The sequence below is a fragment of the Myxine glutinosa genome, chromosome 5 (genome assembly GCF_964187855.1).
Source record: "Myxine glutinosa chromosome 5, kmMyxGlut1.1, whole genome shotgun sequence".
Taxonomy (NCBI): Eukaryota; Metazoa; Chordata; class Myxini; order Myxiniformes; family Myxinidae; genus Myxine; species Myxine glutinosa.
In genome coordinates, this window is record NC_136265.1 from 166,898,697 (window position 1) to 166,924,489 (window position 25,793).

Genomic DNA, 25,793 nt, shown 5'->3' on the forward strand with positions numbered 1-25,793 from the left:
CAAGGCAGTGTTCTGGGCCCCGTGCTTTTTCTGGTCTTCATCAATGATCTCTCTGACTCTCGAAAATCCTCTCTATCTCTTTGCTGATGACTCCACTCTCTGCCGCTCCATTCCTCTTCCCTCAGATCGGCAGTCTGCTGCCTCCTCACTCTCTGAAGACCTGGACAAAATCACAGACTGGTCAAACAAGTGGAACATGTCTTTCAATCCTGACAAATCTCACACTCTTACTATGTCTCTCCGAAAAGATCGACTGGACAACCCTCCCATCTACTTTCTCAACAATCCTCTCCAAGAAGTTCTGTCGCTCAAGATTTTGGGTCTCACTATCTGCCATGATCTTTCTTGGGAAAACCACATTTTCAAGCTGGCCTCCAAAGCCAGTCGCCGACTGGGCATCCTCCGTCGTGCGAAGTCCTTCCTCGGCACACCTGAGCTCCTCACCACATACAAGGCTTTCATCCGCAGCTCAATGGAATACTGTTCTCCCCTATGGGCCGGTGCTCCTGCCTCACACCTAGCTCGGCTTCACGCTGTTGAAACCAAAGCTTTCAGAATTATTGGAATCTCCCGCGATGAAGCTATCTCTGAGGGCCTTTCACTCACTCACCGCAGGCAGGTAGGTGGTCTTTCTGTCTTCTACCGACTCCTCTCCGGCCTTGCACCCCCAGCTCTCTCTGTGCTCTGTCCCCCAAATATTCCTACAGGTCGCACAAGATCTGCCAGCAACCCTCTGATGGTTAAACTGCCGAAATCTCGGCTCTCCGCTCACCTTCACTCTTTCATTCCTCTTTTCTCCCGCCTCTGGAACAAACTCCCTCACTCCCTTCAATCCCACTCCTCCCTCCAGGTCTTTAAAACAGCTGTTCACCACCATCTCTTATCTTCCCCCATCCAAAACCTTGATCTTTTCTACCCCCGCTAATTCACCCCAGATCCACCTTGTTTGAAATTCCAACTTCTTTCCTGGAAGTCCTGGCAGTGTCCATATGTTTTATACCTCTCCCACTGCCCCCTTCCCACGCCCCCCCCCCCCCCAAAGCCCTCGCCCTCTCTCAGATCTCTCGATGTCTCCATGTCTCTCGGTCCCTGCTCTCAAATGTTGTGTTTGTGTCCTTCCCCTTCTCTCCCCATCTTGTCTACCGCTCCCTATGTTATATGTTTTATGTGTCGGTTTGTCTTTCTGTGTGATTAATGTTCGCTCTTTCACGAGCCTCGATCTTGTATACAAAAAAAAAAAAAAAAAAAAAAAAAAAAAATGTTTAGAGGATTTGCATATCTGGCCACTTAATCGAACCACCAATTATATTTTAGGTCAACATAGGCCAAAAGGTCAACATAGGCCAGATTTCTAAAATCCTCAATTTTCATCGATTGACTTGAAATGTTTAGAGGATTTGCATATCTGGTCACTTAATCCAACCACCAATTAATTTATATTTTAGGTCAACATAGGCCAAAAGGTCAAGATAGGCCAAATTTCTAAAATCCTCAATTTTCATCGATTAACTTGAAATGTTTAGAGGATTTGCATAGCAGGTCACTGAATTCAACCACCAATTATTTTTGAGGTCATCATAGGCCAACAACTTATTTTAGGGATTTTGCAAGTTATGTGCTATGCACGACATATTTCTTGTGTTGACTTTGATGAATTCTTCCATCGTTATCCATGAGAGGCATGGCCTACAATTGTGAAAAACTATAAATTATTAATTCTGTGAACTTTTATTTCAAGGAGTGCATACAATGACATTACATATCATTGACCCAAAACGGGTACATGTATTAGCTCCGCAACCTTAGGTACAGTATACCTATTCCATATTAATCAGTGATGCAAGTTTCAGCTTTTGGAAACATGGTGAACTGGGGAGACAGTCAAAAGAAGCTCAAAACAAATGAGGGAGCAATCACTCTCACCATATTGAGCATGGCATCTCGTGCGGTATGAAAGGTAGTAGGGCATCCAGGACCACCTCAATAAGTTTCGGGAAGCTCTCAGCATGACTTGGTGCATTTAATTATTTAATATTCGCTGCTTCTTCAGGACCAGCCTGCGTCTGACACACAGCAAATCACAAGGTGAGCAGATTGAAAACGAAGTTACATCTTTTTGGAAAGGTTTTGATTGTTTCCGTAACACTTTACCTGTTTGTAGATTTGGGACACGGCTGGACAAGAACGTTTTCGCAGCGTTACGCATGCCTACTACAGAGATGCACATGGTAAGCCTCGCATTGAAGTGTTTGCCACCAGTAACTTTCTCACTTGTCTGTGCATGCATTGCACTCTCCTATATATATTATAAAAGGAGTCGTGTCTGTCTATCTGTTTGTCTGTTGGTCGTGTTATAACTTGAGAACGGATTAACGGATTTAAATAAATCCAACTACGGTGGATTTGGGTAAATCCCAGGATCCAAAATTTTTCAAAAAAAATCCCAAAATCCCAGGATCCAAATTTAAAATCCCAGGTTTGTGATCCCAATTTTTTTTTATGGGTACATGGACACGCGTGTCAAAAGTGTAAATGCCCACACGTGACGTTGCTTATCAGTGACGTATGAATCCTATTAAAGCATCACAAAGCAGGTCGCTCTGCAGTCTCACTTGCAACACAGGTGAGAAAAGGATAAGAACCAAAAAGCACCTATTTCAATAATTAACAATAATTCATTTGCACGATATACAACGACTTGACCAAGACCAGTCACGCCTCTGCAAGGGAATAGGAAATCAAGGAGCATCGCTCTCAATGACTTGATGCTGTACACAACTAATACATCAACAAAAAGGCAAGTGATATTTCAATAATTTATTCACACAATTTTTAAAGTGTACAAGTTCATTTCTATTGATATTCTCTTAAAACCTGTCGGTGAAAACACAATACCATCTATTCATTATGTAGGCACTTCCCCACTGGTTATACCGGCATTTCCGGAGGGCAGCATTTCCAGATGATTCTTATATACACCGCCTATTAAAGCATCACAAAGCAGGTCGCTCTACAGTCTACTTGCAACACACAAAAAATTGGTGATCCCATCAGCGAAGCGACTGGTCTTATATTCTAGTGTTTCTAAAACCAGAAGCTAAGGTGCTCATGTTATTTTCCTTGTTCAAATGTGTAATCCAAAACACACACACACACACACACACACGTAAATCAAATAAAACAAGACCGTCAAGAGTGTCCGTCCATCCGTCACCGAACTACTCCCTCCGTTTTGGAGTTAGTCCTGACAAACCTTCCCTGGAATGTTTTGGGGTCCCAGCGGGTGTCCTCAGGTAGGTGGGAGGTTTCATAAATTCCTCAATAAAATCATGATTTTGAGATTCGATCTGTACAAAACTCTTCCCTATCAGGAGTAAACACAATCACGGGTTCGGCATTTGCAGTTTCGCCATTTACTGCATGTGGAAACATTCGCTGGTTTGATAATATCTCAATACAATTGTGATTTTGAGTTTCCACCCCAACGACGCTGCTTTTATCCATCTTAGGTGGGTGGGGAGTTTCATAAATTTCTCAATACAGTTATGATTTTGAGTTTCCATCCATACGAAATGAGACGTATCCGCCCTTGCTCACTGGCAGATTTGTCTTTATTACCCTGCACTCGCGAAGCGAAAAGCAGGGTTAGGCATTCGTGTAAATACGTGTGGCGTACGTGTTTGCATTTTTAAAATTCACTTTCTAGAACAACCGTTGGTCCGATTGACACAAAATTTTACCATAGGAGTGCCTCCCCCTGTAGAATTTTTTTATTCACAATTATGACGTCATAGGTCACGTCGTACGGACGCCATCTTGGAAAAACGTTACACCTCTATATCTCCCAAACCGCTCGATGGAAAAAGTTGAAACATGTCTCATTGTCAAGTGCTCACCATGGGGAATAAGATATGTTGATGATGATGTCATTGGTGCCTTCATTATGAAGTCATAATTCAACAAGTACAACGCTTGATATGATCAGTATGAAAAAAAAATCTTCTGCAACTGTTAATCCGATGGACATTAAATTTGTACCATAGGAGCACCTCCTCCTGTAGAATATTTCAATGAGAATTATGATGTTATACGTCACGTGGTACAGGCGCCATTTTGGAAAAAAAATCACACGTCTATATCTCTGAAACCACTCCATGGAAAAAATGGAAGCATAGCTCATTGCCAAGTACTCCCCATGGGGAATAAGATATGTTGATGATGATGTCATCGGTGCCTTTGTTATGATGTCATAATTCGACAAGTATAACGCTTCATCAGATCAGTACGAATTTTTTTTTCTCTGCAACTGTTGGTCTGATGGACACAAAATGTTCACCATAGGAGTGCCCTGTAGAATCTTTTAATGATAATTATGACGTTATACGTCACGTGGTACAGGCGACATCTTGGAAAAACTGAAAAATGTTGCACCTCTATATCTCCAAAACTGCTCCATGGACAAAATTGAAATGTGGCTCATTGTAAAGAACTCTGCATGGGGAATAGGTGTTTGTTGTTAACAATGATGTCATTGGTGCTGTAATTATGATGTTATAATTTGACATGGACAACGATTAGTCTGATCAGTTTGAAATTTATTGAGCGTGATCTACGCAACAATTACATTCGAGAATAAAAATTAATGATGTAATCGCTCACGTGGTCTGGCAGCCATATTGGATCAAAGTAAAAAAAAACCTTCAAAAACAGAAGAGTTGGCTCGCACCAAGTTGACTGCGCAGGGTAAGTATTCTATGAATACCATCTAGTTGGTTATCATGTCAGAATGGCATTTATATTAGTTTACCTCACGAGTGTTTGTAACATTGTGTTTTGTACTTTATGGTATAGTATTCATTTGTGTTTGGAATGATGCTGTTTGTAATGAAAATATAGGGATTTTAAGTTTAAAGGAGAATGAGGAAATGACATGCGAAAGGGGCAGGGAGAAGGGAAGTTTTTTTTTTTCACTAATTAAAATGGAAGGCTGTAGCATTTATTCATTCCATGTGGGCAATTACAGTGCCTTCAGAAAGTATTCACACCCCTTGACCTTTTTCACATTTTGTTGTGTTGCAGCCTGAATTTAAAATGGATTAAATTGAGATTTTTTTGTCACTGAGCTACACATAACCCATAATGTCAAAGTGGAATCCTAAGGTGGATCGAAGCTTTCAAAATGTCTCAATCCAATTATGATTTTGAGTTTCCACCCGTATGATACTGCTGTCTCTCCGCATGTAAACACATTCTCGGATTCAGCATTCGCAGTTTCGCCATTTACTGCATGGGGAAACATTCGCTGGTTCAGTAAATGATCATCATTGTTATCAGCTACACTATCATCATTAAAGGTATACAGTTTTGGGTACAGCCCACCAAATTTTCTGTGCAGCTTTTAGGGTCCCTGCACATGTCCTAATGTGGGTGGGGGTTTTCATAAAATTTCTCAAAACATTTCATTTTTTGAGATTGTGCCCTCCCATGCGTAGCACAGGTACCTCACTAATATGTACATATATATATATATATATATATATATATATATATATATATATATATATATATATATATATATATATGAGGAAATTATATATACATATGTAGCGGTTACCGCTGGATGCACACAATCGCCTTGCACCGGCCAGAACACGGCCAGACGCGCCTCTCCCGGGCATGCCCGGACTCACTGTTCCCGGGCACGCCCGAACCTCCCGGGCACGCCCGGTCTCGTCTTTCCCGGGCATGCCCGCTCTCGCCTTTCCAGGGCTCGCCCAGAGCATCCGGGCATGCCCGCTATCGCCTTTTCAGGGCTCGCCCAGAGCGTCCGGGCATGCCCGCTATCGCCTTTCCAGGGCTCGCCCAGAGCGTCCGGGCATGCCCGCTATCGCCTTTCCAGGGCTCGCCCAGAGCGCCCGGGCACGCCCAGCCTCGACTTGCCAGGCCACAGCCAAACACGCCCGGGCAGGTCCAGACTCGCCTTTCCAAGGCTCGCCCTTGACACCCGGGCATGCCCGGTATAGCTTTTGCCGGGCAAACTTCCCGACATAAATGTGTATATATATTGCTGCCCGATAAACGGGCTTGTCAGAATACCTGAGCTGTTTTGTTTCAATAAAGCAACTCGGACGAATTCCGTCTTTGGTCGCGTCAATTCTTTCGACTCGCGTTGGAGCGCAGTTCCTTCATTGGTGACCTACCGACATGGATACGGCAGTGACGCTTAAACTGCCTACCTTCTGGGAGGCTCACGCGGCTGTTTGGTTTGCTCAGGCGGACTCTCAGTTCGCCCTGCGAGGCATCACCGCGGACGACACCCGCTTCCACCATGTTGTGGCGGCGCTCGGTTCCGCCACCGCGGCCCGCGCCTTGAGCCTCCTCGAGCACCCGCCGGCTGCTGACAAATACGACGCGCTGAAGACACTCCTCCTCGACGCTTTCGCCCTCTCACCGGCAGCACGCGCACAGCGCCTGCTCGCTCTGCCCGAGCTCGGCGACACGCGCCCGTCAGAGCGCATGGACTATATGCTCTCGTTGCTCGGTGAGCACTCTCCGGATTTTCTGTTCCGCGAGCTGTTCCTTCCCCAGCTGCCTCACCCGGTACGCCTCGCCCTGGCTGGCACGTTGATCACGGATTCCCGCGCCCTCGCCAGGGAAGCCGATAAGATCTCCTCGGCGGGCCAGCACATCGGCGCGGTTACCTGGAGCCCGCCGCCGTCCGAGGCGACGCCCACGACGCCCGAGCGCCCTGCGCGGTTGGAGGCCGAACTGCCGGTGCAACTGGCGGCCGCCACGCCGCACCACCCGCTTCCGACACGACGGCCGGGGCCTCCACCTGACCAGGCGTGGTGTTATTACCACGCCAGGTTCGGACACAAGGCTCGGACGTGCCGGCCCCCGTGCACTTTCGGCAGGTCGGGAAACGGCCGGGCCGGCGTTCATTCCCAGCCATGAGCGCCGGCCACTCGGGCAACTTGCTGTTTATTCGGGACAAAGCGTCTGGGCGGCGTTTCCTGTGTGACACCGGCGCCCAACTGAGCGTCATACCCACCTCCGAGCAGGACAGGCGGGACGCCGTTTGCGGCCCCTCTTTGGTCGCTGCTAATGGCTCGGCCATACGCACTTTCGGCCCACGCGTCGTCACCCTCTGCTTCGGCAGCCAGCGTTTTCAATGGACTTTTGTGACCGCCTGCGTCCCCATGCCTTTGCTGGGCGCCGACTTCCTCTGCGCGCATGGGCTGCTGGTCGACGTCAAACGTCGTCGCCTTGTCAACACCGAGACCTTCAGCTCCCTGGCGTGCACGATGAGCAGCTCCGCGCCGACCAAACTGGCGTGCGCCCTCCCGGCAGCGAACGAGTTCGCTCGCCTGCTCGCGGAATTCCCGGCCCTCACGCGGCCGACGTTTTCGGCCGTCGCGGTGCGGCACGGGATCGAGCACCACATACCCACTACGGGCCCGCCGGTCTACGCCAGGGCCCGCCGCCTCGACCCGGCCAAGCTCGCCGTGGCGAAGGCCGAGTTCGACGTGTTGGAGCACCTCGGCATCGTGCGGCACTCCGATAGCGCGTGGGCCTCGCCACTGCACATCGTGCCAAAGCCGGGGGGTGGATGGCGCCCGTGTGGTGACTACCGCCGTCTCAACGACGCTACCACCCCCGACAGGTACCCGATCCCGCATATTCAGGACTTTTCCACCCGTTTGGCGGGACAGGTCATCTTTTCGAAAATTGACCTGATACGGGGCTACCACCAGGTACCTGTCCGGGCGGCCGACATCCCGAAGATGGCCGTCATCACGCCGTTCGGCCTGTTCGAATTTTTGCGGATGCCGTTTGGCCTCAAGAACGCGGCCCAGGCATTCCAGCGCTTGATGGACGGCGTGCTGCGCAACCTGCCATTTCTTTTCGTCTATCTGGACGATATCCTCGTCGCCAGCACGTCCCGCGCCGAGCACCTCCTCCACCTCCGAACACTGTTCGGTCGCCTCAGCGAGCACGGCTTAATTGTCAACCCGGTCAAATGCCACTTCGGCGCGACGACCGTTGACTTTTTGGGCCACCGCATCACCAAGACCGGGGCCGTGCCGCTGCCGACCAAGATCGAGGCCATCACCACGTTCCCGCGTCCCCGTTCCATCAAGGCCCTCCAAGAGTTCCTCGGCATGGTGAATTTTTATCACCGATTCGTGCCCCGCGCTGCTCAGCTCATGCAGCCCCTTTACGAGGCCCTCCGGGGCAAGCCGGCCAAGCATGACATTGTTTGGTCCGCGGCCATGGACGCAGCCTTCGCCAGCGCCAAATGGGCCCTCGCCGACGCAACGCTGCTGGCTCACCCGGTGCTCAACGCGCCCATCGCCCTCACTACGGACGCCTCCAACTACGCGGTGGGCGCCGTCCATGAGCAATGGGTGGACGGGGTTTGGCAGCCACTCGCTTTTTTCAGCCGGCAACTCCGGCCGAACGAGTTAAACTACAGCACGTTCGACCGCGAGCTGCTCGGGCTATTCCTGGCCATTCGCCATTTCCGACACCTCCTGGAGGGCCGCCCGTTCACGGCTTTCGTCGACCACAAGCCGTTGGTCTACGCAATGGCTAAGGTCACGGAGCCGTGGTCGGCCCGCCAGCAGCGCCACCTCTCCGCCGTGTCGGAGTTCACCACGGACATCCGGCACGTCGCCGGCAAAGACAACGCCGTGGCCGATTGTCTTTCTCGGGCCAGCGCGAACGCGGTCCACCTCGGCGTGGACTTCGCGCTCATGGCGGCCGACCAGACCACCGACGCCTCGGTGCAGGCACTCCGTGCGGCGGACACGGGCCTCCGCCTGGCCGACATTCCCTTCGCGGGCACCGTCCTGCTCTGCGACGTCTCCCAGGGCCAGCCTCGCCCCATCGTGCCCGTTTCCTGGCAGCGCCGCATCTTCGCCTCCATCCACGGCCTTTCTCACCCGGGCCGGAAAGCTTCTCAGAAGCTGGTGTCGGCGCGTTTCGTCTGGCACGGCCTTCGACGAAACATCCGCGACTGGGCCAACGCCTGCACGGCCTGCCAGCGGGTCAAGGTCCACCGCCACACCCAGGCCCCGCTGGCACCTTTCGCCGTGCCTGAACGGCGTTTCGACCACGTCCACGTGGACCTGGTGGGTCCCCTGCCCCCCTCGCGGGGGTTCACCCACCTGCTCACCATGGTGGACAGGACCACCAGGTGGCCGGAGGCCGTGCCCCTCGCCTCCACCACCACCGCCGACGTGGAGCAGGCGTTCATCGCCACCTGGGTCGCGCGCTTCGGCGCACCAGCGGACATCTCGTCCGACCGCGGCCCACAGTTCACGTCTGAGCTTTGGGGCGCGGTCGCCCGTTCGTTGGGGGTCACGCTACACCGCACCACGGCCTACCACCCCCAAGCCAACGGGTTGTGCGAGCGGTTTCACCGCTCCATGAAGGCCGCACTCATGGCCGGCCTTCAGGACGACGGTTGGGCCGACCGGCTGCCGTGGGTCCTTTTGGGCCTTCGCACGGCCCCCAAGGAAGACCTCCAGGCATCCGCCGCCGAGCTCGTCTACGGCCAGCCGCTCCGCGTCCCGGGCGAATTCGTGCCCGAAGCTACCAGTCCCTGGTCCGCCGCTCGCCAGCGCTCGGACCTCCAGGAGGCCGCCCGACGATTTGCCCCCGTGCCGACGTCCCGCCACGGTGGCCCCCAGTCCTACGTCCCCCCGGCGCTTTGCACAGCGGAATACGTCTTTGTGCGTCATGACGCGCACCGGGGGCCACTCCGGCTGCCGTACGACGGGCCCTTCCGGGTCCTGCGACGGGGCGACAAGTCTTTCATCGTCGACTTCGGCGGCCGGCCGGACCGGATTTCTGTGGACCGCCTCAAACCGGCGCACATGGACGTCGACCGACCACCACGGTTGGCCCTTCCTCCGCGGCGAGGCCGCCCCCCGTCCACAGTTCCCCCCGCTCGACCACCCACCACCACGTCGGACCCCTCCCCACGACCCTCCAGGGGTCGCTTCGGCCGGGTCATCCGGACCCCCCTTAAATTGACCCTGCCGGTGCAGGTCGATTCTGGAGGGGCGTGTGTAGCGGTTACCGCTGGATGCACACAATCGCCTTGCACCGGCCAGAACACGGCCAGACGCGCCTCTCCCGGGCATGCCCGGACTCACTGTTCCCGGGCACGCCCGAACCTCCCGGGCACGCCCGGTCTCGTCTTTCCCGGGCATGCCCGCTCTCGCCTTTCCAGGGCTCGCCCAGAGCGTCCAGGCATGCCCGCTATCGCCTTTTCAGGGCTCGCCCAGAGCGTCCGGGCATGCCCGCTATCGCCTTTCCAGGGCTCGCCCAGAGCGTCCGGGCATGCCCGCTATCGCCTTTCCAGGGCTCGCCCAGAGCGCCCGGGCACGCCCAGCCTCGACTTGCCAGGCCGCAGCCAAACACGCCCGGGCAGGTCCAGACTCGCCTTTCCAAGGCTCGCCCTTGACACCCGGGCATGCCCGGTATAGCTTTTGCCGGGCAAACTTCCCGACATAAATGTGTATATATATTGCTGCCCGATAAACGGGCTTGTCAGAATACCTGAGCTGTTTTGTTTCAATAAAGCAACTCGGACGAATTCCGTCTTTGGTCGCGTCAATTCTTTCGACTCGCGTTGGAGCGCAGTTCCTTCACATATATATATATATGAAACTCCTGAAACTATGTTCTGCATGAATGAAACCTCCCCTTGTCCGTGTTTTTATCTTCAGCTTAAACCATGAAATCAATGTAATTTCTGTTTCCAAGGCCCAGGTGACCGACCCAAAATGTTGTTTCAATACAATTGTGGCTACCTGAAATTTATGACATTTTGAATATGTCTCTGCTTTTTGAATTTTTAAAGTTTGAATTCATTTTGAATCATTCTCTGCCCTTGCCTTCCACCCAGCCCACTCCTTATCCCCTTTCCCAATTCCTCTCCTCCTGACTCCTACCATGCATAGTCTAGTCTGTTTTTTTGGGGGGTTTTTTTAAACAGCGTCTCGAACCTAGCACTCTTTTCACCATGACAGCTCAGCTGGGGTTGAAAAAAAACATGCGATAATCAAAAGATTGCTCACCGTGATTTCATCAAAGTAGGTCCAAACTGTTTTTGGCTTTCCACATAAACAACGATGGTGTGTCATCACCCATCCCTCCTGCCATTATTTAGGTCTTTCATAATTTACTCTCCTCGTGCTCGGGCCCATACACAAAGGCCCAGGCTTATTAAGTATACTTATTCATTACTTAGTTCCATTATCATCCACTCACTCCTGTTTCATCACAGCAGTGCCTGACACAAATACATCCAAATCATTTCTTTTTCCTCCCACCTAATGAGTCATTGATGGTACATGTGTAGCACGACGAGTGATAAAGCAACTCGAGTCCAAGTCCCAGCTCCCTTTGACTGTAAAATGTCACCAGTCCACAATCGAGTCTGCCAAAGCTGGAAAAAGTTGTATTATGCCGTACATTTACACCTCTCTTTCTTCATTGCAGCGTTGCTGCTGCTTTATGACATCACCAACAGACCTTCATTTGAAAACATCCGTGTAAGCAAAGCACCTGACGTCTGCTCACAGTTCAATGTGTTCATCGTGCACATGTTACCAGCTTGATATGCATGGTGCTGATGACTTTGGCTTTCTGAATATAACAGCTTCCTTCCTACGTTTGAAGGAAGCTTTTGAAAAAGAAAAAAGGTTTTACAAGGTTGAGAGCGGATTAACGTGTTCTAACCCTCTTTAGGTGTTCTAATTATGAAAGGCAAGGTTACTAGTCTATTTGCTATGTAGTAAGGTGTGTACACATAAAAAAAACATTTTGTTTGTAAACAAAGTCGAGGCTCATGGAGGAGCTACAACATAGAATGGATCAGGATGCAACAGAACACAAGGAACAGTAGAAAGAGAGGGGAGGAAACACACAAACAGCAGGATTGAGAGACAAAATAGAGGGGGATTTAGACAAATAAGGGACAGGATTCGCACAGTTCTTGAAACTCCTGAAAAAATGAAAAAACATTTTCCAGTACTGGAAAGTCTTTTTAAAAATTTGGCCAAGTCGTTGAAACTCCTGAAAAATCGAGAAAATTGCGCAAATATAAATAATGTGCCAGGCCCTCTGTCAGGATTGTTAATTCAAAAGCCACTTTCATAGAACATCACCAATTATAACTTCCCCCAGGGATTTACCATTAAAGCTATGCCACAATGGTTTATCACATGCAAAGTCTGCAATCTCGGTCACCACATATAGTTCATTATAAGAAGGCACAGGATGACGAAAACGAAGAATCCCGGGACGAAAGACAGACACGAAAACGGGCAGAGAAATAAATAAATGAAACACACTCGCGATCTGATATAACAAAAATACACAATACAGGAAATAGAATTAAATCGACATTGCATGTGCAAAACCAGAAAGGAGGTGGTAGAAGGGGTCATTCCATTTCAATTCACACACCCTCCCATATGACACCTCTCAGATTTGCCTGGAAATTTTCTAAAACTACCTCTTCATGCCAAACAAAGGATTCCCAAGATTCTGCTCAACATCTCCAACGGTTTTCGAGTTGTAGCCCCTCAAAATATGGGTGCCATGCCTCTTTTTCACGCTCTTGAATATTGGACATTTGGTTTATTGGCATTTTTGAATTCCCATATCTTCTGTTCTAATGGATACAGAAAGCTGAAAATTGGCGTTTTAGCTCATTCTGGCCTGTAATGAACTTAATCTCAGCTCAATCATGGGAGCTTTCAATGATCTTGAAGGCTTTGGTTTCCATGGCATTACTTGAGAGTACAAGCAAAATGTATGATTTGTGCAAATTTTTTGCAAAATGGCGCATTTATGGCATCTTATTACCTCTGACCTATTAGCAAATTAGAGAAGAGATAAGACCCAATAATGATTGTAGCGATGGATTATATAACGTTTTTCGTTGTTCGGAGAGTATATATTATATTTGATGGTGATTCATTGGATAAAATATACAGTTTTTGGTTCACGAGTTATCAAGTGACCACTATATTCGTCATGTGTGTGTGTGTCTGTGTGTATGTGTGTGTGTGTGTGTGTGTGTGTGTGTGTGTGTGTGTGTGTCTGTCTGTCCGCATCATAACTACCTGATGATATCATCCGTTCTTGATGAAACTTGGGTGGGAGGTTGATATCATGATCTAGTTGTGTCCTGCCTATAGTGGGCGTATTGCGCCCATTGTGGGCGGAGCCACGCCCGAAAAAGATGTCTTTTTAGGGGGTAATCGAGTTCAAGCTATATCTTCTCCGAGGGAGTTGGTGGAATCTGACAGGTGTTTCGATATTTGGTTCGGCCAATGTCGTGTCTAGCCCCATGGAGCTCGATTTTTCATTTTTTTTTTTTCCTCATTTTTCACCGAATTTTCGGTATTGTGTGGCTAACTAACCTCATAACTGATTATACATTATTTTCTATCTCATTTCAAGGTCAGTAACCTTCGTTTTGCCATTTCCAGGCCTGGCATGTCTGGGCCTGTTTCGATTATAGTCCGTCCTTTGTCATTGAATACCGCTCGCTCGTGAACCATCGTCGTCTCCTGACTTTTTTTTTTTTTTTTTTTGTATACAAGATCGAGGCTCGTGTAAGAGCTAACATCAATCACAAAAAAAAAAAAACGGACACATAAAATATATAATAAGGGGAGCGGTAGACAAGATGGGGAGAGAGGGGGAAGCACGCAAGCACAACATTTGAGAGCAGGGACATTGGGAGATCTGTGGGAGGGAGAGGGCTTGGGGGGAGCAGGCGTGGGAAGGGGGGGGGGGGGGGGAGGAGAAGTATAAACACAAGGACACTGCAAGGACTTCCAGGAAATAAGTCGGTATTTCAAAAAAGTGGATCTGGGGTGAATTAACGGGGGTAGAAAAGATCAAGGTTTTGGATGGGGGAAGATAAGAGATGGTGGTGAACAGCTGTTTTAAAGACCTGGAGGGAGGAATGGGATTGAAGGGTGTGGGAGTTTGTTCCAGAGGTGGGAGAAAAGAGGAATGAAGGAGTGAAGGTGAGCAGAGAGTCTTGATTTTGGCAATTTCACCAGAAGGGGGTTGCTGGCAGATCTTGTATTTCTATTATTGTGATTCGTTGCCAAATTTGTTTGCTTTTCACGTCGGAGGTAGACAACCAGACAGTGTGAAAAAAGACGAATTTGAAGCTATCCCAGTTGAGCAAACCTTCAAGGTTAAGGGTCTGATTCCACTTGGCCTTGTTTCTGTACAAGTCTCAAGATCAGACAAAGCGAGTTGGATCTCCTCTTAAGCAAAAATAGCTTCTTAGAGGTTGGAGAAAAAGTGACAGTTAAACCATCAGAAAGAAGATGGAATTTAGCCTTTTGATGTAATGGAATATAAATGAAACATTATAAGCTTCATGCCTTTCTCAGACAGACTCTTTGAGATGTCTGGTGTTGTCTTTCACAGGAGAAATCATCGAGAATTAAGATAGTACAAAGGTCGATGTTAGACGATGCGACCAAGGCTTCAGCAATGGAGATTGCATGATGTTCATATGATGTTTCGTATAAAGTATATTTGTAAAGTGTCCCTCCAAAGTTGATTGGCTGTGTCAACATTCGAGCGGTTTATCGTACACATCGTGAGTGAGAAAGGGAGTGTGACTGTGCGTGCATTTGCATGTTTTATGAGTGCGTTATGGATGTCTATTGGAGATAAGCTTTCTCAAACTCGAACTCACCACCTCCCACCCTTCACCATCTGTGCTGCTTCAGGCCTGGTTGACCGAGATCCACGAGTACGCGCAGCAAAACGTGGTCATCATGTTGCTTGGAAACAAGGTGATCCATCCGTTCTCTAGCAACGGGGAAATGCATAGGGATTAAACAGGGGGTCTCGGTGTGTCGCAAAAGGGGCTGCAAGGCTCATTTGTGTATTTTTTAAAATTATTTTCTGTTAATTGTAGGTTATAAAACATTTGTTATGTTTGTCGCACATCAGTGAGGATTGTTCCACTTTTAAAAGATTCTGTTTTCCAGAACAGATTGTTGTTTTCAACATCGTTGTGTCGAGTTTCACTCTGGCATTTCGAGCTGCACTCTTTGACTTGCTGAGCAGGTGTAAATTCCCAAATTTCCTTGTAATTAAAGATAGATGTTTTAATTACAATCATCATTATTATTTTTCCACATCCCAGGGAGACATGACGACCGAAAGGGTTGTGAAGAAAGATGAAGGTGAAAGACTCGCCAAGGTAATGTAATGACACATTAAAAAAAAAAAGTTATTAGAAGACGCATGATTTTTTTTTTTGATTTTTTTTTGAATTTTTTTTTCCAATCTCTCCATGGTTACCAAATCCCATAATGCAGGTTTGAAATTTCGATTAAGATTCTTGCACGTCCGTAGACTCTTCCTCTATTCGTGTCAGGTAGCTGGTCAAGGTACGGTCCTCTTGACACTCGTCTTAAACGCACGACCTCCCCGCCACGACATGTCACCGCCATTACATCTGTATATTAACCCACCTCGACTCGTATGAATAATGTACCAGCTCATGATTCATGGCCGGTGTAGTCTCGAGTCTTGAAGGAAGCACAATGTGTGGCGACCTTTCCACAGCCCCAAGTTCTTGCTGCGCTTCACATTGCTAAAGGGTTGCATCATCTTTCTGATGCTGAGAAATGGGTTCCGAGACCTGTGTAGAACCGAAATGGTCAAAATCCCATTATTCAGTAGGATGTTGTTATCGGGAACATTCCTTATAATGGATTTCATTGTAATAAACGACACTTCCGACAGGCAAACCTGTTTTGATTTGTAAATTTTTTGGACAAATTTCAATTCCATCTTGATCAATGTGGAAATGAAGACCCTTTTGATTGATCGAATTTCGAGCCGTATATGTATGTATGTATGTATGTATATATATATATATATATATATATATATATATATATATATATATATATATATATATATATATATATATATATATATATATATATGTATGTATATATATATATATATATATATATATATATATATATATATATATATATATATATATATATATATATATATATACTGTATATATATATATACTGTATATATATATATATATATATATATATATATATATATATATATATATATATTCTAAGTATAAATTTAATACAACTCTCAATTGCCAGTTTATTACCTCCTCCGCTGAAGGTAGACATAGGTTATGTTTTCACCACTGACTGGCTGTTTGTTTGTGAACAGGATATCTCAAAAAGTTGTGGACGGACGTGGACGAAACTTGGTGGACATGTTGGATGTGTGACAAGGACGATTCGATTCGATTTTGGTGAAGATCTGAATATGGATTCGGATATAAGAATTATTAAATTTTTTAAGTGATTCTGCACCATTGCGAGATAGGGCCAAAAACTATACATTGCGGGATATCTCAAAAAGTTATGGACGGATTTGGCCGAAATTTGGTGGAGAGGTTGGGTATTTGACACGGACGAAACGATTCGAATTTGGTGAAAATCGGGATCTGGGTGCTAGAATTTAAAAAAGTGATTCTTCACCATTGAAATATAGGGCCAAAGCCAAAGCAATGGCTCTCCTGCCAAAATAATGCTTGCCTATAATCATAAAGCTTCTATTTATTATGTACGTATGTACAAAGCACGGTTTGTTATTGCTTACACAATGTGTAAGGATATCCCACTCGTGTAATAATAGTAAGAGTTCCCTTACAATAAACTTTCAAATGGGAGGCCATTAGGCACATCAAAGCCTGACCTATGGTTGTTTGTCCTTGCTCTATCCTTTCTAAATGCTGAGGATCAAACAAGAAAGCAGCACGGAGCATTTCTAAAGTCTTTGATTTGATTGGCCGATTTCCCACACTCAGACTCAATTTGAACCGCCGACCTATCCCAGGTTTAGAGCAGATGCTTTAACCATTAAGCTACCGATTCTGGTAATGGCCAACTTACTTGTAAGGGAACTTATATTCTACAACAAGAATCTGTTGTAGCAGTCTGCAAGTCCAATTTATTGTTTTCTGCATTTTGTCGAAAAAAGATTGTGGAACTGGTGCCGGAACATGTCTTTAAAACCAAGGCCGTGCTCTGTATTGTTACAAATAATAGTCTTGCTTTGCTACAACTACTTTTTAAAGCTATAGATAATTTTGGCATTTAAAGATCATTTCCTCCCAGGATATTGTCTGTGCGCACTGTTTTCCAGGAGTATGGCATCCCTTTCATGGAGACGAGCGCCAAAACTGGCTTGAACGTGGAGCTGGCATTCACTGCAATTGCAAAGTAGGTTTACATCATCTGCCCATGGTGTTTCCTTCATGCATGTTGGCAAGTTCATGTGTATTGTTGGTTGTGAATGGGTCCTCGACTCTAATTCCATGGAGATATTGAGCAGTTTTCTAGGCTGGTATGTCACATCATTAATGACTTCACTGGGCTGCAAAGTTAAAAGCAAAGTTCAATCATACGACATGTATACACACATGTATACACATTGTAACAAACCTACAGATCAGCTTTTTTTTTTCTTTTTTTCTTTTTCAAAACAAAAATACACCATCATAAAAAAGTATAACATTATTAATACTAAATAAGAAAAAAATAGTTTTATGTTGATATTCTCATCACTTGCTTGTCAAGAATAAGTTGCATTTTTTTTTTTTTGTATACAAGATCGAGACTCGTGTAAGAGCTAACATTAATGACATAAAAACAAACGGACACATAAGACAAAATAAAGGGAGCGAGACAAGATGGGGAGAGAGGGGGAAGCACACAAGTACAACATCTGAGAGCGGGGACATCGGGAGATCTGTGGGAGGGAGAGGGCTTGGGGGGAGGAGGCGTGGGAAGGCGGGTGGGGGTGGGGGAGGTAAAAAGCACATGGAGTAAAAAAAAAACAACAACAAACAAAAAAACACACGGACACTGCTAGAACTTCCAGGAAAGAAGTTGGTATTTCACAAAAGTGGATCTGGGGTGAATTAACAGGGGTAGAAAAGATCAAGGTTTTGGATGGGGGAAGATAAGAGATGGTGGTGAACAGCTGTTTTCAAGACTTGGAGGGAGGAGTGGGATTGAAGGGAGTGAGGGAGTTTGTTCCAGAGGCGGGAGAAAAGAGGAATGAAAGAGTGAAGGTGAGCAGAGAGTCTTTATTTTGGCAGTTTCGCCATAAGAGGGTTGCTGGCAGATATTGTGCGACCTGTAGGAATATTTGGGGGACAGAGCACAGAGAGAGCTGGGGGAGAAAGGCTGGAGAGGAGTCGGTAGAAGACAGAAAGACCACCAACCTGCCTGCGGTGAGTGCGTGAAAGGCCCTCGGAGTTAGCTTCATCGCGGGAGATTCCAATGATTCTGAAAGCTTTGGTTTCAACAGCGTGAAGCCGAGCTAGGTGTGAGGCAGGAGCACCAGCCCAGAGGGGGGAACAGTATTCCATTGAGCTGCGGATGAAAGCCTTGTATGTGGTGATGAGCTCAGGTGTGCCAAGGAAGGACTTCGCACGACGGAGGATGCCCAGTCGGCGACTGGCTTTGGAGGCCAGCTTGGAGCAATCCTCTTTAATGTTTCTTTACTTTACTCTCTTTACTGAGCATTCCTCTTTACTGTCCCACAAAAAGCAGTGTATATGCAAGTATGGTAAACTGGGCTGGCAAGATATAGCCGATGTGTGTGTACTCACTTCTGAGCTGTCGAGGCTGGGTTTGAATCTGACACAGCGATAAATTGTTACCCTGGTGTTTCACATCCATGGTGAGGCATCAGTTTGTGCGTCGTCCATCAGAAGGCCATTACGTCAGATGACCAGGCTACCAGCACTCGGGGTTTCAATGGAAGTCGTTCAATATCCCATGGTGTCTTTGTCGAAGAGTAAGCGAGTTGTCGCTGGTACCTGAAGCCAATTACAAATTCCTGCCGCAATCGAATGTCAGACCAGGCCAGCCGGTTCCACAAAGACTTGGGCCAGAATCGTACTCCATCCCCGGCCGATCCCACAAGGTCGAGATAATTGGGGCTGTTAAAGGAAGAAGAAGTGGAAGCAGAAAAAGCACATAACCCAAACATTTACAGTTTCTAACCCAATGAACTGGAACAAAGCTTCACCAAAACCTCCCATGAATTGTTGTAGGAATTAGCGCGTTTGGATAATAAACGATTTGACAAACATCCCGAGGATGAAGCTTCTCTGTGGACATTCTCAATACACCCTGCCGAGAGCATCAGCAAGTCTGAAAGGTTGCCCCAAAATTGATACAGGAAGCAGACGGGCAAGATAACTTGGTTTATTTCGTTCTTCCAGACTCATTGGTCCCTGTGCGGCAGGAAATTCATTAGCGGGCTTCTCGCCTGCTACCAAGTCGCCATTTTTGCCCGGCTCTGCTCCCCTGGGACTTGTTTGCTGGAGACACCGTTTTGATGGAGAGGAGCGGACCCTCAATGGGAGCTTGTTACCGTGCCGTACGGCATAACCCGTCTTATAGTCTGCTGGCTAGGAGGGAAGGAATCACGAGTTCAATTGTAGCAATCATCACCAACTCTCTGCTCCAAATAATCGTGATTTTTGCCTCTCTGTTTGTTGAGCAAGCATCTGGTGGAAGATGATAAGTCGAATTAATTTATTTTAATTTGATATCGCACCGCTGAGTAAGGTCTTCTCGCCGAGAAAGCAATCACTTGTCTTTTTTTTCCCACGTTCAAATGACATTTGCTGAAGTCTTGGTCGTTATTGCTGTATTGGTGATTTAATACGTGCGGAGTTTTCACCTTCCTTGGGAATATTGCTTACGTCGGTGAAGTGTCAGGATTCGAGATGCAATTATGTGTAGTCACAGCAGGCTATGTGCACACATTATCCAAATAATTATGACGTCACACACGAAATAAAATCTCATTTTCAGGGGTAAAGGACGTTTCAAATCAACTCGTCATTCCTTTACGCCGAAAATGAAATGCTTCCTATTTTAGAGTAGGCCTATACAATGCCAGGAGCCTTTGGCCAATAATTCTTTTTTAAAATACGGTTTGTTTTGACAAAATAGTGAGAAACAACTGAAGGCAACTTCAATCTGATGTAAACCTGGGAAACCTGTTCTACCCCCGTTAAAACACCCCAAATCCGCCTCTTTCAATCCCCAACTTCTTTCCTGAAATTCCTAGTAATGTTCATTTGCTTTACACCGTGCACCCCAGCCCTCCCCCTTCCACAGATCTACCGACGTCCCTGTTATCTACTGTTGTTGTGCTTGTGTGCTTCCCTCTCTCTCCCCTCTTGTCTCCCGCTCCCTTCATTGTAGGTTTTATGTGTCTGTGGAAGTTTTCATGTTCAATGTGTTAGCTCTTACACGAGCCTTGATTCTGTATACAAAAAAAAGAAGACATTTGATGTTTCTTTCTGGCAACTTTTAACAGCTCGTTAATGTTAGTTAGCAAACTGTCCAGAACTAGTTATAAACAAACTCTCCTACACCTTTTACCCCAACCCAAAACTCATTTACCTAACTAGAGAGTTCATAGAACACACCCCGTGATGTCTTGAGAAACAAGGAAATGGGCGGAGTCTACAATTGGCAAATTTGATTGGTCCTGATGATGTAATATGCCGTAATATTTTTTCCAAGTACCGCTAAACAGAAGGGATTTGAAAGTGCCAAAAAGGCGATTTGTGTTCTGCATTGTTCAAGTATACAATGAATGAATGAATGATCATTTTAAGGCCATTTTCCCCACTATAGTGGGGGTTAGCCTTGTGGGCCCCATAGTCCTGAGTCCTGAGTGTCATTTTCGCAAAGGTGTCTACGCAAATGTAAACATTAATTTTTGGATTCCTCATGCTCTGAATATTCCAAAAATGTATAGTTTTACTAATCTACCAAAATTTTGAACGAAAAAACATAGTGAACCTGACTACCATGACAATCATGGTTCCCTGTTTGAGGCAATGTTTTTATGGCCGGATGCCAACCCTTAGTCGCCTCTTGCGATGTGCAGGGATACGGTGTACCTATTCTAAGCTGGGGTACACACTGGGATCATTCATCCCAGCAAGCTGGAACTTAATTTGCTGACCTCGAAGGATGAACAGGCTGAGTCAACCCCCCTGGCGTTAATTCAGCGATCGACCGGGATTCGAACCCAGGATCCTCGTATCCCAAGCCGGCGCCCTAACCACTCAGCCAACACCAGGCTGTTCAAGTATACAATTCAATTGAAATCAAATAAATATTTGTAAGGTCGTCAAACAAAATTATTTTGGAGTTTACCACCGTTGATGCAACTTATTTTTTACAATTTAACACGTTACATTAGTTCTTCATGCCTGTTGTTTGTGTCCTTTGTGACGAACCAAAAAAGTAAGTTTCCTGTTTGGAATGATTTTCAATTTTGGTTGAGAGACAGACAGACAGAGTAAAAAAAATGATCTCACTCCACTCCTCTCTGAACAGACAGAGTAAAAAAATGATCTCGCTCCTCTCTGAGCAGACAGAGTAAAAAATGATCTCACTCCTCTCTGAGCCGACAGAGTAAAAAATGATCTCACTCCTCTCTGAGCCGACAGAGTAAAAAATGATCTCACTCCTCTCTGAGCAGACAGAGTAAAAAATGATCTCACTCTTCTCTGAACAGACAGAGTAAAAAATGATCTCACTCCTCTCTGAACAGACAGAATAAAAAAATGATCTCACTCCTCTCTGAACAGACAGAGTAAAAAATGATCTCACTCCTCTCTGAGCAAACAGAGTAAAAAAATGATCTCACTCCTCTCTGAGCATGCACGATCAGGACGAATTCAGAGGCAAAGCACTGCTAAACTCTACATTTGTTTTCTGATTTGTATGCAAAATATAATAAATATTATGTTAATGTAAAAGCTGTTAATGATGATGTTATCGGTAACTTAATTGTGACGTCATAATTCGACAAGTACAACGCTTGATTCGATCAGTATGAATTTTTTTTCTCTGCAATTCTTGATCCGATTGACACAAAATTTTCACCATATGAGCGCCTCCTCCTGTGCAATATATTAATGATAATCATGACGTCATAGGTCACGTGGTTCGGCCACCATCTTGGAAAAATCGAAAAATTTGCACCTCTGTATCTCCAAAAGCGATGAATAGAAAAAATTGAGACATGGCTCATTGTAAACAACTCTCCATGGGGAATAAAATATGGTAATGAAGATGTCATAGGTGCCTCCATTATGACGTCATAATTCGACAAGTACAAAACTTCATTCAATCAAGATGAAATTTCTTGAGCATAATCTCGGAATAAATTAGTTTAGAAAAAAAATAATGATGTCATCGGTCACGTGGTTCGGCCGCCATATTTGTTTTCACACAAAAGCCTTAAAAACCACTGTTAATACATCCTGGCGAGGGTTTGCAATCTCTGATTGCTCTTTTTCTTGTTTGTAATTAGAATGCCATGCCTTGGAAGGACCGATAAAGCTGCTCTATACACCTTAACATGGCATGTGTTTAAAACATGGGAGTTTGTCCAGATTATTTGTATTTAATTAGCCTAATCAACTCAGGAGGTCATGATGAGCATTTCGGTGCATCACATTCCACATCAGAAAGCTCCAGTAGAACTCCACAAAAAACATGCCTCACACACACACAACTGGTCCATTTATGGTGGACAAGGTAAGGTGGTTTAAAATAAAATAAAAGAATAGAATGGGTGCCATTCCATGGTGAAACGTGACCATTTTCTCAGGAGAGGGAGGCACTCTGACCACAGGAAAAAAGAAGGAACCCTTTTGTAATGAAAAATACTATTTTCATGTTTGTTTTCCATTTTTAGTTCGCCCCCACACCCTCCCCCCAAACCTGAAATGCCTCCTCCATAACACCTGCCCACCAGCAAACAATGCTGCCTGTGAAGCATCATGATGAAAGTTTATATCGATGGGCAAGGAACAGCCATTGCAATTCAATAGTGCTTGAGATTACTTTAACATGCACCGGCCCTCTCCCCCCCCCTACCCCAGCTCTCCACAATGGCGTTGTCTTAACACTCTCTCCAACCCCACGCACTTTCCTTCAAACCGACCTTATGATGGGACTGATGTGCTTTGCAATGTTAAATTGCTATATTTTTACAGAGAAAAAAAATTCGGGGTGAGCACAAAATCTGGGACGAGATCGATTTTAGTGCGGAACAAGGGAGGAGGGGGTGGGGAAGGTTGGTAGTGGTGGGAGCAGATGTCATTTATTTATTTAGCATTTATTCTTCTTCTATTTAAACAATCATCCTTGTTAGTCGGGCACATTGACCATAAGATCAATACTTGCAGGGACTAAAGGCCAATAAAATAACTAACATATTGCCATGTTCCCACAGAGAGCTCAAACACCGGGTGGAAAAGCAGCCAAACGACGCAAAATTTCGGATCCAAGACTACATCAACTCGGAGAAGAAGAAAAAATCTACCTGCTGTGGTTAATGAGAGCACTGAGGTTGGTGATGAGACCAAAGCTGGAGATACTTTATGCACACCGGTGTGGTTGATGTTCAGAGGGGGTTAATGTTATTTGTAGTCATGACTATAACTGGCTCACCCAGAAATGGAAACAATATCTGTTCGGGGTACTTTCTGTGCAGTTGGCATGACTTGCAGATACTTTCTCAAACAATGTTTTTTTTAAATAACAGGGCAGTGTTCATTTATTCCGAATAAAACCCATCAACAATATGACCAATAAACAAAATTGTGATATATCAGTACTGAGGTTAGAGTACTGTGAGCCCTATTTAGCCATTAATTTATGCTGCGTCAGGAAAGTACAAAATAGTTGCGTGTGATGAGGTGTTACTGAGCACAAGGGACTCCACTCACAAATCTGGTTGTAACAAGTTGCGTATGAACAACATATCTATCTCTGTCTATCTCTACTTCTATCCAAGTCTATCAATCTCGATCTCTATCTCCATCCATTTCCAGCATTCTCTATCCATGTCTATCAATCTCTATTTCGAGCCATGTCTATGAACCTCTATCTCTATCCATGCATATAAATCTCTATCTCCATCTGTTTCTATCAATCTCTATCCATTTCTAGCAATCTCTACCTCTTTCAATCCCTATTTCGATCCATGTCTATCCACCTCTATCTCTATCCAAGCCTCTCAATCCCTATCTCTATCCAAGCCTCTCCATCTCTATCTCGATCCATGTCTATCAACCTCTATCTCTATCTCAGTCGATCAATCTATTTCTCCATTCATTTGTATCTATCTATATATCTCTTTCAATCTCTATCTCGATCCATTTCTAGAAATCTATACCTCTTTCAATCTCTATCTCGATCCATTTCTAGAAATCTATACCTCTTTCAATCTCTATCTCGATCCATTTCTATAAATCTATATCTCTATCAATCTCTATCTCGATCTCGATCCATTTCTATAAATCTATATCTCTATCAATCTCTATCTCGATCCATTTCTATAAATCTATATCTCTATCAATCTCTATCTCGATCCATTTCTATAAATCTATATCTCTATCAATCTCTATTTCGATCCATTTCTATAAATCTATATCTCTATCAATCTCTATCTCGATCTCGATCCATTTCTATAAATCTATATCTCTATCAATCTCTATCACGATCCATTTATATAAATCTATATCTCTATCAATCTCTATCTCGATCCATTTCTATAAATCTATATCTCTATCAATCTCTATCTCGATCCATTTCTATAAATCTATATCTCTATCAATCTCTATCTCAATCCATTTCTATAAATCTATATCTCTATCAATCTCTATCTCGATCTCGATCCATTTCTATAAATCTATATCTCTATCAATCTCTATCTCGATCCATTTCTATAAATCTATATCTCTATCAATCTCTATCTCGATCCATTTCTATAAATCTATATCTCTATCAATCTCTATCTCGATCCATTTTTATAAATCTATATCTCTATCAATCTCTATCTCGATCCATTTCTATAAATCTATATCTCTATCAATCTCTATCTTGATCCATTTATATAAATCTATATGTCTATCAATCTCTATCTCGATCCATGTCTATAAATCTATATCTCTATCAATCTCTATCTCGATCCATGTCTATAAATCTATATCTCTATCAATCTCTATCTCGATCCATTTCTATAAATCTATATCTCTATCAATCTCTATCTCGATCCATTTCTATAAATCTATATCTCTATCTCGATCCATCTATATAAATCTATATCTCTTTCAATGTGTATCTCGATCCATGTCTATCAATCTCTATCTCTGTCCATGCCTATCGACCTCTATCTCGATCCATGTCTATCAGTCACTATCTCGATCCATGTCTATCTCTCTCCCCCACCTACCTTGCAGTGTGTGCAAGTGGTGCAAATACTGTACGCTGCTTTACAAGAAATTTGTCCAACTATTTACAAAAGTTATTTTTATTGTACCGCCTCTTAAATATGAAACTTGACATTATGCCGTTTAAACGTTGGAAACTCGTGTTGTATAGTGCGCTCACTGTGAAAATGGCATCAAAAGCGAGTGTTTTGCGACGTTGTGAGTATCTGCCGCACAGAAGACGTTTGCCACTCTGTCCTTTACCATGCTATACCTCAGAAGGGCCGTGTGGTCCCAGTAGGTTACTGGTGAATCCAAGTTCGACACTTCACTTGGTGCTGCAGAACAAACTATTTCCATCTTTAAGCCAGAGATTTTCAAAAACACGTGACGTCATAATAGGTTCTGACGT

The 25,793-nt window shown here is 45.4% G+C and overlaps 1 protein-coding gene across 1 annotated transcript in view; it reads left to right on the forward strand.

The window, feature by feature from the left end:
• The window catches only part of LOC137426772 (ras-related protein Rab-37), a 72,008-nt gene extending 46,942 nt beyond the window's left edge, over positions 1 to 25,066 (forward strand). The window contains exons 4-9 of the mRNA XM_068115642.2: positions 2,162 to 2,228; positions 11,515 to 11,567; positions 14,784 to 14,849; positions 15,206 to 15,262; positions 17,257 to 17,333; positions 23,401 to 25,066. Of these exons, the coding sequence (XP_067971743.2) occupies positions 2,162 to 2,228; positions 11,515 to 11,567; positions 14,784 to 14,849; positions 15,206 to 15,262; positions 17,257 to 17,333; positions 23,401 to 23,503 (423 nt within the window). The 3' untranslated portion in view covers positions 23,504 to 25,066. The remainder of the gene's footprint in view (positions 1 to 2,161; positions 2,229 to 11,514; positions 11,568 to 14,783; positions 14,850 to 15,205; positions 15,263 to 17,256; positions 17,334 to 23,400) is intronic.
• Positions 25,067 to 25,793: the final 727 nt, after the last annotated feature.